Here is a 20,901-nt window from a genome sequence, read left to right on the forward strand (position 1 = left end):
CAAACAACATTTTCATATTGTAGCAGTCTGTAACACTTACATGACAAAGGAAAAAAAAAACCTGATGTTAAGTTAATGTTCCATGGCTATTTAATTTTCATATCAGTCTATATGAAACTCTTTAGATAAAGTGAAACATCCCCCTAAATTACAAATAAAAATCATGCAATCTTGTTATTCAAAAATGGTGCAGTTATTTTATCATGGACCCAATTAAGATTAAGAGGCTGATTAGAATCCTGATTATCTTTTTAGTAGAGTGGTTTGCCACATATTCATTTTAAGAAAAGGTGCAAACAAGCCAAGAATCCTAATTTGGAACAACAGTGGACACATAATCAAGCTGTAAATGTAAATATCTATGCTGAGTTTTTAACAAAAGTTACCATAAAATAAAATGACCATATATCTTGAACTTCCCAAAAGGTTTAATGTTATTCAGTCTAAATCGTACAGGAAACTATTTCAGATGGCAAGTTATCACTTACATGTTTCTTTCCACACTGAAACAGGATTGTTAAAGCTGACTTAAATGGACCAATATCTTTAATTATATTGAAGCTGTTTTTTATCAGTTCTTTTGGATGAAAAGGATAAGAGGAAATTGCTATAGTATGGATGTCCTTCCAACTTGCTGTTGGCCTTGGGCTACAAACATGCTGTATCAGAGCTCATGAAAAAGATTCAGATTCTTCTATACAGTACAATACACTACTGAAGTTGAATTAAGAATTCTGATGAATAGCCTTAAATCTGTTCACACCTTGATCTGCTTAATGGAACCCTGCAGTCTCTTATTCCTCTTGCATTTTAAGTAGGTTACCTTCATAGTCTTAGAAGGCAAACACAAGATGATTCTTTGCTATATATTGCATGTTATCTATATAATGTTCAATTATTGATACAAAGAACTGAACTGAATGCATGTAAATACTATATTTTTCCATGTATAAGACGCCCCCATTTTTCATGTAGTTTCTTGTAGTAAGCACACTATAAGCTATCACTGTGCGGAAGCCATCTTGTTAGTGCCTAAAGTGGCAATGTGATACAGGAAACAACTACAATAGAGAGAAATGATAGAGCTGCATATAAGGTAGAGGCTCTTCTGCATGTACGGCCTTCTCCTCAGCCTCCTGTGTATAAGACGCACCTCAATTTTCAAGTGAATATTTTAAAGAAAAAGTAGTGTCTTATACCTGGAAAAATACAGTATATAGATAATAAAGCTAAACAGAATATTAGATGCAGAGCTGGGCTATCACTATAATTAAATAATTAGTATTTATTTGTTTGTTTATTTATTTATTATTAAATTTAAATGCCACTTATCTCACAATTCAAAGTATCTGAATGTCTAAACAAATTAATAACAAGATTTTTCAAACAGCAACATTTTGAATTTCAAGTTGATTACCAACTATAATGGTATGTGAAAATGACTTGGGAGACAGGCAATGAGACACAGCCAAGGGAATGGTCAGATAAGACACCTAGCCTAACTAGGTGGCTCAGTGGCTAAGACACTGAGCTTGTCGATCAGAAAGGTCAGCGGTTCAGCGGTTCAAATCCCTAGTCCAGGTCTCCTGTGTGACCAGGGGGTTGGAGTAGGTTACCTCCAAGATCCCTTCCGACTCTATTACTGTTAACTTAGCCTTAAGTTGCCTTTTGAATAGAAAACTGGTTGAGGCAAGAGGCTCTAAAAAACCTTGTTTCTTGTTTTAAAAAGGGGACAGGGAAGAATGCAAGACTTTATTAATGTAACTTTACAAAAAGGTAGAATTAACTCACCTAGCCATATTTCCTGCCTGGTCTAACCTTACAAGGCTGATAAACGTCTGGAAAGTCTTTTTTCAGACACAATAGTGTTGCCTATGAATTTAGCAATTATATTGCTAAATATTCTGTAAAATGTATAAAATGTACCTGAAAATAGAGTTATTTGAAACCATAGTTTACTTAATTTTGATTTCATAAAATTCAAATGTCTTTACTTTTGTAGTTAATTTAGTGGTGTTAGCTGTTCAGTTTGTACTATGCATCTCAAACCTCAATGAATCCCCAGTCATGGTCAGGTTGGACTGCGAGATGGGCAGCAAATAAATTTGAACATAAATAAATAAACCTAACAAGTTAATAATTTTATCAATTTCTCCTACAAATCTAAAGGTTTTATAGGAAATGGTAAGTATGCATTGAAAAGTTGTGTCACAAATTTTTATCATCTGGGTGATGAAAGTATTTTTCATGCAGCAAAATACTTTGTAGCCACAGATGAAAATGATAAAAATGACAGTTGCCTTGTATTTTGCACTTAAAAACATAGGGAAGGAGAAAAGATCCAGCACTGAAATTAAGTTACCCAGAAGACAAACAGTGAGTGATTATTATTACTTTTTAATATTTCTCTGTCATGTTTCCAGCTTATAGATTTATGAAGGATACAAAGTTGTATGGAGATTATACCATGGTTGTTAAGCGAATCATTGTCTGCAGTGAGCATTGTGATCATGTGACTATGGGACACTGCAAACAGCCATAAACGCAGGCTGGTTGCCTAGTATTTAAAATATTTGATAGTGGGGGGGGAACATATGAAAATTATATGATGTTCTATTCACACCTACAAGTTCTGATGTGTATGTGTGTGTGTCAGTTTCACATACCCCCAATATGCTAAATTTGGTTCAGCTAAACATTCCTTGATTTACACTAAGATGTTAAAATTATTTATTTTAGAAAATTATATCTGCCTAACTTGGTTCTAACATACAAATATACGATGCTGCATAATAAAATATTGGCAAACTATTATTGTTCTCTTTAATATACGATTGTGTCCACAACTGCACTAATATTCTTTTTTTCATTATTGAATATGTTATGATTTGTTAGACTATATTTGAGGATCCTGGATTTCCTACTTGCTTTGGTTAATGGAAAAAGCCAGAAAAAGCCAAGGTGTAGTTTACCTTGTAGATACCATACTTTAAAGTTATATAGATTCCTATGGTTTACATTTATTTTTAACAATATTAATCATTATTAATTAGTAGGGATATTATTCTCTATTTTAAAATAATAAGATGTGTTGTTTCACGATATATAAAAAAAACTTTACTTGATATTCCATTTAAAACCTAATTATCCTATTTTTGCTGGTGATGAAAAAAAAAGTTTGATTTGTTGGTGATGGTTAACTTAAAGCACACCGTAAATTTAAAAGTTTCCCTAATGAAACAAATTTTGTCAAATTAAAGTGTTTGGAAATATGATCCATGAAAAAATAGTTTATTTTGCAATTTGTTCCAATTTATTATTGATTTCTTTTTTTAAAAAAAAGAGATAAACAATGGTTTATATCCTTGCCTTATCCAAAGAATTAAACTTATCTCTTAATTAGACTTCAGTAATTATTCCACCCAAGTGTACAAATTAATTAGAGTAGGATAGTCATTAATCCCCTTCATTATTTTCATTTTAGATTTTTTTTCTTTTGAAGCAGCCATTTAAATGCTTAAGAGCATTCTTTTTAAACAAAGAAGCTTGTCCAGTTTCAGCTATAATTCTGTTTTGTTTTGTTTTTTTAAAAACCCTCTATTTGTACTTAATACCCTGAAATAAATTGGAGCTTAAATTTCCATTAAAACAATGCTTACCATTCCTGCCCTCCGAGCAATAACAGTGTGAAATTGTCCATCAGACACCTTCTTTGCTGTGGTAAGTTTATATGTCCCACTGCCAAGATTGTATGAAAATCTCAACCTTTCTTCTGTTATCTCAAGGGCCAAGAATTCTGCCCGATCACCAGTCTGGTTGTCATAATTATATAACATAAGAGCATTACTTTTGATAGTTGAAAATTTTATGTAAATATAATTGTTGTTTGGATCCATACTGGGGAATTCCATGTAAGATAATTCTTCAAATCCATAGCTATTTACTTCGCAATGTTTTCCAAAAACACCTGTAAAAATAACACAATCAGCATCAGTATTGTTGTACAACATTCCAGAATTAATTAAATGCCATGGGCTGGTGTTCCTATCAAAAACTAAAATATTTGGAATGTCGCAGTCATATTTCTTTCTTATTAATATTAAATATTAATAAAATAAAAATAAGTAATATTTCTTTAATATGTAAAAAAATGATGTAGATCTCTCTATTATGATTTTAATAAGCTTGTTTTTCCCCCTTAATTATAAGTATGTGAAAAATATCCTGTTAACAACTTGTATAGTTTAAAATATAAATCCAGAGCAATAATTTAAAAATTATTTACCATAACTTGTTACGCAAATTCCAACATCTGTTAAAAAAAGTACTGCAGTTCAAGTAAGATTTTTGTTGGTTGAATAAAATATATGCTTATATTTAATGTATGTGGTTTCTTTTTCAGGATGTTAGTATTGTTGTATTATGTTTATTTTTTTATAACTTTACTTAGTCAACATTAGAGTAATGATACGACTTAAACAAAAATAGAACTCTGAAATAGAGGTACAAAACTAATTATAAAATTAATAGTTTCAAATAAAGATAAATTACTTTTGTGGATACTTTGGTCTTTTTATTTGCGTGTAGTAAACTTTTTTTTTTAAAGTAAATTGAATTACTGATGAATTATTTTATTTATATATTTTAGTTACTTGGTGTTTTTTAATTTGAGTTACTTTGCAGTAAATATTTTCTGATTTGGATAGACAAGGAAATTTATACTTGTTGTGATTACAGCCCTGGGAGAATGATCTTAGGAGAATGATGTCTGTGGAAGCCTAAGTTGCTGGAAATACATCTCCAAACAAAGTAAAATTGCTATAATTATTCATCCTTTGATAACATTCAATTAAACTATTGTAATGGATTATAAGAATGCATGTAAACAAGCTTTAAAAGCTTCAATTGGTATTAAATGAAGCGGCTTGCATACCTAGTAGGAATATATAGCATTCTTTAGATAGCAATTTATAGGATAAGTAAAGAGTATAAGTAATATTGGGGCAAGAGAGAATTGGTTTAAGAGTAAAATGAAGGGGTTGCGGAATACTGAATTTGATGGATTTGAGAAAACAGAAAGGATAAGTATTGAAAATAAAACTCAGATAATATTAGAGACTAACAAGAAGAAAATTAAGCCCCTTCATTATTTCTGCTCTGATTAGCAAAGGCAGGATAAAGGATTGTCTCTCAAATATCATTTGAGACAATAGGAATGAGCCCAACTCTTCCCTCACTCTGTAACAATAATTTTGGGACTGAAGGGAAACTGAGCCAGCTGAAACCTAGGAATATTTCTAAATCCAACAATTCTATTTTATGTGAACAGTGGTAATTTAACATGGATTTTAAGTTCATGCAAGACTTGCATATGATTATAGCCAGATGCTGTATCTTCTTTTACATTTTCTATACATAGTAGCCTCACAGTCTAAGCTAGTAATTTCTGACTTCTTCTATAATTACTACCATGTTCAGCATTTGTCCTGCAAAATGTCCTTCTGGCTTTATGCGTACATTTTTTTAAAAGAGTATTGTTTGGCAATACTTATAAATGGATGCAACTCTTGTAGTAATTATATAGTTTGATAGTGCTATATCTTAAACCTGTTAGGATAAATTTGTATAACTATGAAATTATAAATATTATTTTTTTAAACATAGATCTTGTAGCAGGAGTTACCTTCTTTTAAATCCCAAAGAATGATGAAAAATCAGCCATGTGGTGCATTTGGAATGATTTAAAGATCAAGATTGCACACAGCAAAAAGAAGTCATATAAAGTTGGACTATTTGACCAGAAATAAATCATTTGTTAATGTTAATTTGTCTATGTTAGTCCGTTTTGTGAGAATGCTGAAAAATGGCAAGATTGCAGGTGGAAGTAGTATTACCAAAGCAAACTGTATAAGGATTCTACTGATATAAAACAAATTCAGTTATATTTTCTTTCATTCTCTTATATTATGCCTTTCATTTACTTACTTGCTTGATTTACCATTTCTTAGTCATTTATTCTCTTTAAGTAGGATTCCTTATCTTGAAAGAACAAAGCCTTTTTTGATTTTCTATAAAATTTGCTAGTTTTGAAAATCCTTCCTAAAATAAAGGTTTTCATTTTATTATACTGCTTTAGCAGTCTACTGATTGCTGACCGCCATTAGACTGAAGCATTCCACAAAACTTGAAAATGTTAGCTTATTAAACATGATAAACAAAATGTATAAAATTTAGTTTAGTACAGACAAAAATACTACAGGGAAGAAATTTTCCTTTTAATATTGGACACTGAGAGTAATTTAACACAGGATAATTTAATTCAATGCCAGGAATTATCTTAAGGAAAGAGCTAGACAAATTGATGAGGATGACTCTATTTACAGATTTAGAATATGCAGCATGAATCTGAATATTGTTAAGTTATTGGAGTAGAACAGAGGAACATGCTGTTATGTATTGCCTATTAGCACCTGGCCTTGCATTTAGAATTTTAAAAATGCTTGGGCATGCTGTGTTAAGGACTAGAATACAAATGGTAGAATTCTCTGAGTGAATCTGAGTGTGGGCCTCTTGTGGCTCAACAGGCTAATGCAGTCTGTTATTAACACAGCTGCCTGCAATTACAATTACTGCAGGTTCGAGTCCCACCAGGCCCAAGGCTGACTCAGCCTTCCATCCTTTATAAGGTAGGTAAAATGAGGACCCAGATTGTTGGGGGGGCAATACAAGTTGACTTTGTATATAATATACAAATGGATGAGACTATTGCCTTACAAAATGTAAGCCGCCCTGAGTCTTCGGAGAAGGGCGGGATATAAATTTAAAAAAAAAAATCTGAATGAAGCAAAAACAGAAATATTCTTCCTCACCAAATGGACAATGACAATAGTATCCTTCCACTCCATTTTGACAGGATCCCCTATTGAAACAGGGATTGCATTCACAATAGTTGATGCTGGAGTCACAGGTTTTTCCTGAAATATTCAAGAAATCTATTATTATAAATTCATTCTATGTATAATTACATTTGCATTCAAAACTCTCTCTTTCTCTCTCTTTATACGCCCAAGTTTAACAAACAGAAAATGAATGATTCAGTGAACTTATGAATGGTTCATATTGCTTGTTACTAATTTTGCCCATTCAGTTAAAATGGGAGGGACTAATTAATAGTTATTTCATAGTCGCATTTTTGGACAACTCTCCTTTGGCCGAGAAACGGAGATGAGCACCATGCCTTAGAGTCAGACATTACTGATAGGGAAATGTTTACCTTTTTATTAAATATGGTAGCATGGGAGGAAACAGCCATAGTTTTGAAGAAATCAGAAAGATATATAATGTAGATCTACTGCATATAGTTAAAAAATGTATGATATTCGTTAGCCACATATAGATATATATTTCCAATATCTATATTTTTACAGATGAAGAAAATTACAGAGATATAATGTAGAAAGATAGTTGTGCCAAGAAATAAATATGATAGTCAGGTATGGGAATCAGTAGCTTCATTAGCTACTATGCACGAACATGGTTATTTAACCTCTGCAGCTAGTGTCACATAGTTGTGCTGTGCAACTGCTATATACTGCTGGCCAAATAATTTGATTTGCTCAGTCAATGTGTAACACAATCTCATATAATTAGATTAATTAAATCAGTTGATCAGTTATGAATAATTACATACGGCTTCAGGCACAGTTCTTATGCATTATTGGCATAAGAAACAGGTGTTTCTTATGCCAATAATGATTTAGGCAACATTGCGGCATGCTTTTTAAACAGAAAAGCAGCTGACAGCTCTTGCTGTTTCACTTTTGAGATGTTACATGAAGTTATGTCTATGAATTAATAGATTTCACACAGTGGCTCAATATCCTGATTATTCAACAAAGTTATCAGATGGAGAGAGTGGAACTTTGCCAGGGTTGAAGTTGTTTTCTGGCACATCTCAGAACTCCAATCTCTAAGGGAAGTCTCCAAGGCCTACAGTTTATTTTTCAAATATGCAAATGATGTTATAAAACTGCATCTAAATTTCATATGGGGACACATTTGATGAAATTGTTCTTAGTATAGTTAACATATAAGAAGATGTCATGCCTATGGAAAGCTAAATATAAGAGAAAGGGTTAGACAAAGATATCCTTCTCCATGATCTATGTAGTTTCCTTTAAATTATATAGATAAGAAGAAAGATTTGTTTGCTTATTATGAAACACTCAAGAAACAGATTTGTTTCTTTTCATTTGCATACTTTTTATCTAGGCCAATGAGAGACTAGTCAGGAAAGAATAAAATTCATATTATTAATGTTGACAGCATTTAATGCTGATTTCTTGAATGATAATAACATTGGGTGTATAGCCCAACTATCTTCAACAGAATCAGAACAAAAAGTTACAACAAAAAATTAAGCCCATAGATACCATATTTCTATTTTCAGTTAATAGGAACTACACATACAGAAACAATATCTTACCTGTATAACCAGGTTTGCAAATACAGTTGAAGTTTCCTGGGAAGTTCTGGCAGAGGGCACCATTTTTACAAGGGTTGGACAGGCATTCATTTACATCTCTCTCACAGGCTATTCCAGCAAAGCCATTGGGACAACTGCAAGAGAATCCTCCTACCAGATTATGGCAAGTTCCACCATTATGGCAAGGTAATGGGAAGCATTCATTGACATCGTTTTCGCACAGTGCTCCATCATATCCTGGCATGCATCTGCAGGTAAAAGGCTGAAGAGGTTCATTTGCCATGATAATGACTGGCACACTGTCATAGCTTCTTAATTTAGGATTCACAGCCAGTTTCCTCAAGCAGCTGCCTCCATTTTGACAAGGGTTTTGTAAGCAAGAATCATGATCCACAGATTGTATTTGCACACCACTTTGGCGAAAGATAATTTCCTTGATACTTTCAAAGAAAGTAGTCACACTACCAGTATTCACATACTGGTAGTTGTTCCGCTTCACTGCTACCATCAAAAAAGTTTGATTGTTGTCCTCAAATATCCCATAGAGCTGTACTGTAGTTCCTAGTCCAGTTAACTGGGAGTTGGCAATCCGTAGAAAATGAAGATAATAATTAGTCAAAAATTCTTTCAAGGATGGCACACTAAGACGAAGAAGAATGCTGTTATCAAGTGTGGCATTATTGAATCCTGAAAAGAAAACTCTAATGACATTAGTAACGGAGTTGTGCAAGCCATCATTGCTTAAAACTGTCAGGTCAAATGTTCCATCTGTTGATCTTGCCAGGGAATTCAAGTCACAAGTACCTGGTGGAATATTGAAGACGCTTGTAACTCCTGTTGTAAGGGAACATTGAAAGGTATCTAAAATATCTGGATCCTGGGGTTTTACACTGCCTAATGTTCCTCCAGGAAATAGATTTCCATAATAGTGAACAAAGATCTCTACTGTTCTAGGTTGTGATGGGTTGTCATTTTTGTCAATTACCTTTATATGAACTGTTCCTGTGGAAGACATCTGAGGAATGCCTGAGTCTCTTGTAATTACTGACAAATAGAAGTCACTGATTTGTTCTCTATCAATTTCTCTAGTTGTGGTTAAAACTCCAGCAGTACTGAGACTAAAATAATTGGTTGCTGTACCACTGCTAAGCAAATAATAAGAAAAGGGACCTTGATTTGGAGCAAGATCAGGGTCGGAGGACTGGAGCGTCATCACAAAAGTCCCTGCCCGATTGTTTTCCATTATTTCTCCTTCAATGGTAGAAAGAATGGGGCCATTGTCATTGATATCTTCCAAAGTTACTAATAAAGAGGCACTGCCTGTTGCTGATGGGCTTCCTGAATCGATTGCTAATATAGAGAGATTGTAAACTGGCAAGGCTTCTCGATCAAGCTCTGCAATCACTGTAACTTGCCCTGTCTGTGGATTAATAGAAAAGGCACCATTGTTGTTTCCATTACCAATAAAATAGGAAAACCTGTTCCAGCTAGGGAGAGAATCAGAGTCAAAGGCACTTACAAATGTGACATGGGTCCCCACAGGAACACCTTCACTGATTCGGACATTGTAGGACTCCAAGTTGAAGATGGGGGGATCATTGGCATCTAATATTGTGATATTCACAACCACTTCATCTATATCTGCACCACGGATGGTCCCAGCATTTTTTGCAAGCACTTTCAGAGAGATACGTTCTTCCTTTTCTCTATCAAGAGGACCTGTGACATAAATCTGCCCACTACTGGGATCAATCCTAAAACCCCTTTTTCTACTACTACCAAATATTAAATAGTGGACATCTCCATCAATCCCTGAATCACGATCACTTGCAAAAATTTCTCCTACAACGGTTCCATTAGAAGCAGCTTCAGAAACCTCAAAATAGTAAAGCTTAGATACAAATCGTGGCACATATTCATTTGTTCCTTTTAAATGTATGTTGACATTAGCAAAGCTGCACTTGTCCTCATCAGGAACATTAAAGGCTTTTATAGTTAAATGATAGTTCTGCTTGGTCTCATAATCTAGGAAGCCTTGAGTGGTTATAATTCCAGTGTTAGGATCAATAACAAACAAGTCACTGTCTGAAGACTGAACTGCATAGGCAATCACAGCATTATGTCCAGAATCAATATCAGTTGCATTGAGATGAATAACAGTTGTTCCACTAGGAGCATTTTCTAAAACACTGGGAAAATACTCTTCTGGGCTAAAAGTTGGAGAATTATCATTCACATCAATAACATTCACAATGATGCTACAGTATCCAGTTCTAGCAACCCACCCTCCATCTATAGCACTTACAGTAATCTCATGCTTTTGGCGTAACTCATAATCAAGGGACTTTGTAAGATATAATGCACCAGTAGATGAATTAATTGCAAAGCATCCAGCCTCATTTCCAGAAGAAATATTATATTGGATTATTCCATTCATAGCAGCATCTTTGTCCCCTGCTGACATGGTCCTGAGAATCCCTCCAACAGCATGACTTTCAGGAACAGTAATACTTAAATGTCTTTCAGAAAACTCTGGTGTATAGTAATTTTCCTCTGTTACTGCTATTTGTACAGGCACTTCTGATGAGAGAGGGGGATTACCTTTGTCTTTAGCTTTTATTTTTATTAGAAAGCTTTTATTCATCTCATTCATCAATGAAGATGCTACTGAAATCCATCCAGTCTTACTATCTAAAACAAATTTATCTGTAGGATTTTTATTTGAAATACTGTATTCAATTTCTGCATTCAGACCAAAGTCTTTAGAATCAACTGCAGTTACTTTAATTAGTTTGGTCCCAATGGCCACATTTTTAGTAACAGGTGTAAAATATTGATTGAAGACAAACTGGGGTGCATTGTCATTGCTATCCACAACATTTATTGTGACTGTAGTCTCACTCATCAATCCAGGGCTACCTCGATCTGAGGCGATAACTATAAAGCTGTGTCTGTTAAGATTGGCATGGTTAGAAGCACTGGAGTTTTGGAACTTTAAAGGCTGCTTACTGAAAACCTCTCCTGTAGATGCATTAATTCTGAAAAACTCTGACTGAGATTTTATGAAATAGAAGATTTGTCCATTCACTCCTTCATCTGGATCTGTGGCAGATATTTGGGTCACTCTGGATCCAACTTCATTACTTTCAGGATAATCCAAGTAGTAAGACGGTTTTGTAAATCGTGGAGAATTGTCATTGATGTCTGTCACAAATATGGTCACATCTGTGCTAACAGTCCATCCAGAATCATGTGCTGAAACTCGAATCCTGTAGCGATCTGTATCTTCTCTGTTTAGAACCCTGCTAATTGTTATATCTCCTGTGTTAGGATTTATAACAAATGGTATATTTGTATTCCTTATTGAATATCTGCTGATTGCGTTTATTCCAGTATCTTCATCTGAAGTTGTGACTCGTGTAACAGTGTAACCCAAGGGTGCATTTTCAGGCACAAGAGCACTAAATATCTGAGAAAATTTGGGTGCATTGTCATTTTCATCTAATACATTGATAAGTACTTGGACAACTACACTTTGTGTAGGAGAACCTCTATCTGAAGCTTTTACAGTTAGAGTATATTGGCCTACTTGTTCCCTGTCTAAAGGTCTGACACTTCTAATTTCACCAGTTGTATGATGAATAGTGAAGCTGTTTTCTATATTGCCATTAATTATATCATAATTCAACTGTCCATTTGGTCCATTATCCTTGTCCACTGCAGCTACAGTAATTATTTTAGAAGGTGAAAGGTTTTCCATTACTTCAACAAAGAATGGATCCTGTTCAAATAATGGTGCATTATCATTTATATCTATCACTGTTATTTCCAGTTTTAAATACGAAGAGAATGGTGGGAAGCCCATATCCCTAGCCTCAATCCAGACAATGTATTTCTGTACAGCTTCATAATCTAAAGGCTGGCTGATTGACAATTGCCCTGTTAATTGGTCAATCTGAAAGGTACCTCCAAGATTGCCACTAGCGATATAGTAGGACAAAGAATCGCCTCTCGATGACACCCCAGAAACAGAAGTGATGAAAGTGCCAACTGCTTGGTTTTCAGGAAACATGAATTTGTGCTGTTTAGCATGCACTTGAGGAAAATCAGCTCTGTTTACAAATCTTACAGTCACAGTTGTGGAATCAGTCTTTGGAAGCAAGCCACAATCATTTACGTTCACAGTAAAGGTAATTTCGGATGTTCCAGAAAGTCTGTCCGCCACCATAATTGCTCCTCTTGATGGATCAATGTGAAATTTTTCAGAATTTTTTCCCGAAAGGGAATAGTGAAGTTTAGCATTAGGGCCCGCATCAGCATCTGTCACTGTCACTGCAAATACAAAAGTACCTACAAGGGACAATTAAAAAGTTCATATCAGTGCTGTAACAATGAACTTCAGGAATTTATTCAGTCTAGAACTGTTATGCTTTGAATAACATTGAATCATTTCTTATTCCCAGAAACAAACTTGAGTGAAAAAAAGTTATAGGCAGGAGTTGGTAAATGTTTTTGTTAAAAAAAAATCCCCAACATTCATGGCAGCAAACATAATGGCACTGAATACTGAGTAATCTTTTATACTCAGCTGCCAGTTATAAGCAGATGCAGATATTTTGCGGTATTTCAAAAACGTTTGTACTAGCTGAACTGTCTCTTAAGTTATTTTATTTCAACCACAGATTGCTTTATGAAGAATATAACTTTTTTTCCCCTTCAAAACAAACTGTTGCAATTTGAAATGCCTTTGACAACATTACTTTTAACTATTTTTGGTCACGATTTTTCATGAAAATTAAACTTATTCACTAAAAATGTATTTTGAAAATCAGAACTATGAAGCAATTTTAAAGAGATTTTGAATTTAATTTTTCACTGCAAAATTTTGCTCCAATAAATATATATTGTACCACATTGTGACATGTTTATTACAAGTGAATTCTGATCCGGTTCATATGAAATAAAAAGTAATAATTACATTGAGTAAGACCTACATAAATCAGACATGGCATCTTAATTACATGTAAATACAAAGAGTATTAATAAACATTAATAACAAAAATTGAAAAAATATTTCAATAAAGGAAGAAAATATTATTCTACTTCTCTAGTTATCATCACTGATTTCAAATTAGAGGCAACAACAACTTCATTATTTTTGCCCATGTAACTTACAAGATATAATACATTTTAAAAAGTGTTTTTAGTAATCTAAATTATTTACAGTCTCTTCTTGAATTTGGTAGACTACAGAAATTAAGTTTGCAGTGAACTTAAGGCATTCCTTTATATGTTCATAGATACCAACATAAATCTTTAATGCTTACCAATCTTTTAAATGTTAATTTATTGTATGTGAAATACTCAGGGACTGGCTTAATGAAATTATTATTTTTTCCTTATTATCTCTTAGGAGTAGATGTTTTATTATCATGCTTGTATTATTCTCTTACCTGTATTTGTTGGTGAGGGTATATGAGTGACGTAAGGATGATGCTGAAATTTAGGAGGATTGTCATTGACATCTGCAATTGTGACAAGAACACTGGCTGAACTGGAAAGAGGAGTTGGAATGCCACCATCTTTGGCTACAACGATCAAAGTGTAATTCTCTTTAGCCTCTCTGTCCAACAGAGCACTTGTGATGATCTGTCCGGTGGAAGGGTTGATTGTGAATTGTGAATTTCCACCACTGAGACTATAGCTGCATAAATTCAAAAAGGAAACATTTTCCATACTTACTGGATTGTGAAATATATTGATTTATAATTCATATTTGAATAAATTGTATGATCTGCCAATCTTTTCCATTGCCTATATAACAGAGACATTTGTACTAGCCTTATCTCACCATTACAAAAATATCAAGGAAATACAGAAAAATTCTACACCTCTCTGCTGCTTTCACATACCATTCCTGTGACAATATACAGCGTTACCAGATTCTATACATATTATATTATTTATAGTGCTTAAAATTTGTTGGATAATGACCTGTGCCATAAACTAGACTTAATGAGCATCTAGTTTTTCATTTTACAGATATAGTCTTCCACATACTAATATTTATGCTCTCCTACACTTATATAATTCCTCTTTTATAGTCTTTTAGATTCTTTATTTATTTATACACACTACACCCACACACACACACACACACTTTCTGTTTTAATTCATATATTTGTTTATATGTTCTTTGTTTATGTTTCCATTTTTTTAGATTCTGATGTATCACCTATTCTTTTTAATTGATAGTACCCTACCGTTATACTGTTCTCTGAAGATAGTAAATATTTAATTCTCTAAATTTAAATCTAAAAAAAGGGCCTCTGGTGGCTCAACGGACTAAGTCTGTCTGTTATTAACACAGCTGCTTGCAATTACTGCAAGTTCAAGTCCCACCAGGCCCAAGGTTGACTCAGCCTTCCATCCTTTATAAGGTGGGTAAAATGAGGACCCAGATTGTTGGGGGCAATTAAGTTGACTTTGTATATAATATACAAATGGATGAAGACTATTGCTTAACACATTGTAAGCCGCCCTGAGTCTTTGGAGAAGGGCGGGATATAAATTCAAATTAAAAAAATAATAATTAATACCTTATAATCTAGATGCTATATAATCTAGATATTGCCTATACAAGTATAACAATATGTATAAAACTGTATGTATATATATATGCACATGTACATGTACACATATATAGAGAGAATTCAGTACAGTTATAAATCAAAGAATCATAGTACGTAAAGAATGATAGGGATTTTTGAAGTCTTATAGTCTAAGCACCCTTGTTCACTATACAAATCCACTATGATAGCATCCCTGGCAGATGACTACCCTGTTAAATATTTCCAGTAAAAGAGAGACCACTGAAAACTCATAGAATCTGTTCCACTGATGAACACCTCTTACAATTCGGAAAACAGAATCAAAGAAAAAAATATTTAAAACTTATCAATAATAATTATTAAATTTACTATTAATTTTAGCTCAAAATAGGATATGAAAAGAATAGAAAATTATTAAAGTAGTGTATGAATTATACAAATGATAACAAGCATGCCTTCAAAAATGTATCATTTATTATTCATAGGAATGTATGAGTTTATAATGTTTATAATTTACCAAAACACTATTAACCTAAAATTACGAAGAAAAACAAAGTTCCTGTATTTTAATATACAAATCTTTTAACAATGAAGGTAACACCACTAGCTTTCTATTACATTATCCACTGAGCCTGCATCAGCAACCAAAATTCTTAGAACTTTCCCCACTGGCTATGCTGAATATAATCCCTTATGTTTTCATCTGGCCCAGACTGTTACTCTTGCGAATTTCTTTTCACTTAACAATTGGACATGATGTCATTTTTTTTTGTTAGTAGAAAATTACAAGGTGAATTCTTACATAACTGAGAACTGAATTCATTTTAACCATAATCCAACACAACTATTTTCCATAAAAACTAACAGTACTCATGCATACCATTTTCTATGCTACCGAGAAGGACTGCCTGGTTGGTAGACTGTAGAGAAGAAATATTTGATTAGGTGAATGGTCAGTAGTAATACTTCCTTCCCTAAGTATTTCACGGTATCATTCCTTATGTTGATCTTGATCTAATCTCTTTTGCATCCAGAATGGCTAAAAAAAACTCAGACTGATCCAGCTGCAGAATATATTGTAGTGGAAAAGTTATTGTTCAAGACTGTTTTGAGTTTTTCAGATGTACAGAAATAAAAGAATACTATTAGATCAGACCAAATGTTAAAGGAACATGACTTCCTTGAGTACCTCACTACCAAAGTAAGCAAACAAATATTTTATCTTCTGCAGATTGTCCAGCAACAATAGCAAATTGGCATATTATTTTTAAATATGTTGCCCACCTCTTGTAATTGTAATGTTGATAAATGTCTGTCTCAAGAACTAATCCAATAACCTATAAAACATCTTTTCACAAGCAGATGCCTTCCAGATATATTAAAGTGCAATTCACAATATATTGGAATAGCTAGGGATGAATGGGAATATTGGAAATACACTTGAAAGATACAAATTTAGGGAAAGTTGGGTCAAACTATGCTAATAAGAATTACTATGGTTATTCTATAAGAATGGACCTCATAGTCAAAATATAATCTCGGTTAAGAAACAGAAATGAATATTGCCCCCTAGAGTTGCACATGACTGGCAGGGACTGAACTTTTACCTTTATGAATTTTTGAAGATGACAGCAAAAATTAATAAAATAGGCTTGTGCAAATATTTCTTACTAAAAAAATACAGGAAATTAAGATAGCAAAACTCTATTTTCTAGTATTATTTCTGCATATGTAAGACTTTCTACAAATAATTTCCTATACAATGTAAATGATGTGTAATCCTGTAGAATAAAATGATGTGTAATTTCATTACAACACATTTTAGACAAATGATAGCAATGGCAGCAATACTACAGTTTTAAGCTTGTTTTAAGCTCAATCAAATAAGTTTTCAGCTCAATCAAACAAAAATATATGACTTATTTTAAATTAAGCATGGTTAAACTGATTACTATATTGAATTTGCTTCTTTGAAAAGATTAACATTTTTTCAAAAAATGAGGCAAGAGTCTTAAATTCCATGTCCATGTTTTTTGGAAAACAACAAGCTGATGTTCACATTAAACTGAAATGGAAAAGAGATTATTCTGGTTTTATTCAATGACAAAAGTTATTAGAAACAAACATGAAGCTTCTCTGCATTCTATTAAAAACACATAACTCCACTGAGAAAATGTTAAACCTGCTACTGCCACTTAAATTTTATGTAACCCTCCCTCGTTTCCTGGTAATAATAAATTATAGAAATTTCCTAATTACCAAAAGAAAAAAGAATATCATTGTGAAAAAAATTGTAAAAAACATTAGGCCATAATCGTGCCCCATTAATACTAGCTACTTATAAGCTTTCTGAATGGGAAAAAAAATCTTTCCTAATTTGTTGTAAACAAATTCAAAAAGTAAGAACCAAATTTTAGTACATGATAATTATATTTTTTGCAAGCATTTGGAACTTTTGTTTCTAATTTTTTCCATAAAATTACTACATTCTTATTAAAAGCCAATGTAGTTTTTAATGCAGAAAAGAACACTCTTTGCAAAAGCTTTGTCCACTTCATTCCAAAAATAAAATTTATGTTCATCTTACAAAGGATGCTACCTATTTATGATTATAACTTGTTGCTGGCAATCCTTATGATTTATATTGATATATTGACCATCAACTGTGTTGTAAATGTTATACCTTGATGAACGTATCTTTTCTTTTATGTACACTGAGAGCATATGCACCAAGACAAATTCCTTGTGTGTCCAATCACACTTGGCCAATAAAGTTCTATTCTATTCTTCTATTCTATTCTACCTTAGCACAGCAATTACACTAGTAAATGATATACCTAAGTACCTCCAAACTGAGTAAATTCCATAACTCTACAGATGGCACTAACATGGCAGGCTGATATTTCACACCATTTTTTAATGTTGGTATATTGTCATAAACTACAAAAGTATTAAAATTTAGACATATACATTTTGCATATTTTTAACAATCTATTTCAGATTAAAGTAAAGTATAGGAAAACTGTTCAGTGAAATATAAAATCTTCAGGCTCCATTAAATCAGTGAAGGACAGTATTTGTAGATCAGGATTGAAATGAGGGGTCCTTGGTGCTGTTTGAGCTTGCTTGTTTTTTTGCAGATGTTTCATTACCCTAATTAGGTAACATCATCAGTGCTATGGGTAGAGATGAAACATCTGCAAGAAAACAAGCAAGCTCAAACAGGACCAAGGATCCCTCTATTAAATCAGTTCCAGAATAAGGACAAACGAATTCTAAAGGAATTCAGTGATAAGCACCAAAATAAGTATTCATACCTGATGACAGCGTTCACAGAGCCATCAGAATCTGAAGCATTTACAAGCAAAACATCTGTCCCAGTAGGTGCATCCTCTGGAATGGTTTTAGAATACATATTAAAGGCAAACTTGGGCACGTTGTCATTGACATCATCTACTTTGACAGAAATGGTTCCTGTACCAGTGAGGTTGGGAATTCCTAGAAAAAGAAAAAGGTTTTGAAATGCTGGAAGTTATGTAGGGGACAATGTTATTGCTGGCTATCCCAATCTTTATTTATTATATCACATTTAATACTTCACAATTTACCATGTTAGAAATCCAAAATAATTCAAAAAAATAAGATCCCTTTCTGACAGGAAAACCACACAAGAACATTTTGAAACCCTTACTATGAAGTGAAATGTTTGCCACTGAAATTTAAAATGATGGGTTAATCTGAATTGATAGATACTGGCTGGCAGAGACCGTTCACATCATAATGCTGCATGCACCACTTGTACAATTTGGCCGGTAAAAACCAAGCTAGAATTTAATGACCCAGGATGGAGAAAGGCAGAGAAAGGAACATTATGCTCAGAAATTGCAGAAAGTAAAGTCATTTCTCTATTCTTAGGCATAGGGAATGAATTAGAAAATTCAGTAGGTGGCTTGATAGAAGTAAGAATACAGGAAACAATAAAATTTTCTCTTTTTCCTTTCCGAAATCTTTGCTGAATTCATCCTCTATGGCAATATTATTTACGTGTGTATGTTTAGGCACACACATCTATAGATATATAGACAGTCTGTGTTTAGCGGTGCTGTAAAACAAATCATAAACAAAACACAACATTCCAAAGGAATGGCCTACTGTCCAAACAATTACTTGAACATTCAAAATCTATTGAACATGTTTGTTTTTAAGTTTTGTCCTACGCTACATTTTCCTTGCCTCTCTTCACTCTTGAACATATATAGTCAATCATGATTTAGTAAACTATTTAAGCATAAGTAAAGTAAGCACATATTTCATTCCTGAAGCTGAGTAAGTTTTGCAGATGGTTGCAAATTATATTTGTTAAAACAGTTTTAGATAATGGCTAAAATGAAATAAAATTCAAAGACAGTTCTTAAATCATATATTTTTAACATCCAGGCAGCATTTAGTTTAGTTTAGTTTAGTTTAGTTTAGTTTAGTTTAGTTTAGTTTAGTTTAGTTTAGTTTAGTTTAGTTTAGTTTGTGAATAGTAACAACAAATATAGAGAAAGTCTAGTTGTATATATTAGGAAGACCCTGAAAAATTGCCTTGGAGCCCTTCCTTGATATAATTTGTCTATTTGGAAGCATTATTAATAAAATTATCTAGGAGGCATGTCCTTCCTGAAAACTATCTGTCACTTTAATAAAATACGCTGACTGATACAACTTTCTTTTGTGACATCATGGTAAATGCCTAACAACTGCTTCAAAAGTATGTTATGGACTACAACTGGTCTATGGTCACTACAGAGTCCTGGATTTTGAATGCAAAATAAATAGTACCAATTCTAGATAGACTTCAATTCTGCTAGTTAGACAGGACTGTCATTTGGACTTCTAGCAACAGATGCCAGTTTCTGTTTTCTTAGTTTTGATGTGTTTTGTGTAAGAAACTGTGGTCTGCCAGAGTTCACAGAGAAAGGCTAGTCATCATAATAGTAATGATCTTTGGAATTTTGGCTCAGCATTATTAGGAAGCCACAAGCAGAAATATCCATAGAATTCAACAGTTCATTTGCCTTTAACCCTGGAAATGGCCATAAATGCCACAAAGGCAGTCTGCCAAGCCAATGACTGTAGAACATGATCACTGAAACAAGGTTCCCCCAGCAGTTCAACATACTAATATCAGAAAGTAAAAGGATTAGGATATACAATCTTACAAAATGAGTATAAGCTCCCTTTCTTGTTGATGAGTGAATCCATTAAGGTAAGATTCTCTGTTGGTTGCTTGAACCCCTTTTTCTAGAATGTAAAACTGAAGGGCTAGGTCCAAATAAGCCTGAAATTGTATAATTCATCTTCTCTTTAAGAGTAATGTTTTGAAAAACTCCCAACTCTGAAGTGAAGATGACATCACCTGTCATGATCCATATAGTAATATAATCCATAAGCACAGTATCTGACTGGAGTCAGATGGTTTTATTTTGAATATTGTATTTCCTTCAAAATCTCATGTCAAGTAATGTAGGCTTTGAATTCATGTTATAATACGTGCATTAAAATACAATGAAAAAGACACCCTGATAGTTTCAGTTTTGTACCTCAATTAATCCTGACAACCTTATAGTTAACTTCTTGCTAATAAATTATATTTAGCTGTTGAATATGGATTATTGAATATTGAGTTAAAAATTAAGTGGAGCAGTTAACAGATGATAGGTTTTTTTTAAAGAAATCTTAATAATTACATAAGATATATATAGCAAACCATATTGAAAAACACATTTTAACAGTCTAATTAATTTCAATGGTTTTAATATC

At 33.1% G+C, this 20,901-nt stretch overlaps 1 protein-coding gene across 2 annotated transcripts in view; it reads right to left on the minus strand.

The window, feature by feature from the left end:
* Window positions 1-20,901, minus strand: part of FAT4 (FAT atypical cadherin 4) — a 127,968-nt gene that overhangs the window by 17,787 nt on the left and 89,280 nt on the right. The window contains exons 7-12 of one of the 2 annotated variants that reach the window (XM_058192931.1): window positions 18,414-18,594; window positions 13,939-14,189; window positions 10,791-12,835; window positions 8,486-9,905; window positions 6,870-6,974; window positions 3,660-3,967 (exon numbers count right to left, since the gene is read on the minus strand). In XM_058192931.1, coding sequence (XP_058048914.1) covers window positions 3,660-3,967; window positions 6,870-6,974; window positions 8,486-9,905; window positions 10,791-12,835; window positions 13,939-14,189; window positions 18,414-18,594 — 4,310 coding nt within the window. Of the gene's footprint in view, window positions 1-3,659; window positions 3,968-6,869; window positions 6,975-8,485; window positions 12,836-13,938; window positions 14,190-18,413; window positions 18,595-20,901 lie in introns of both variants that reach the window. The other variant, XM_058192930.1, reaches the window with a different exon arrangement.

Source organism: Ahaetulla prasina, chromosome 8 (assembly GCF_028640845.1).
Source record: "Ahaetulla prasina isolate Xishuangbanna chromosome 8, ASM2864084v1, whole genome shotgun sequence".
In the NCBI taxonomy this organism is placed as follows: Eukaryota; Metazoa; Chordata; class Lepidosauria; order Squamata; family Colubridae; genus Ahaetulla; species Ahaetulla prasina.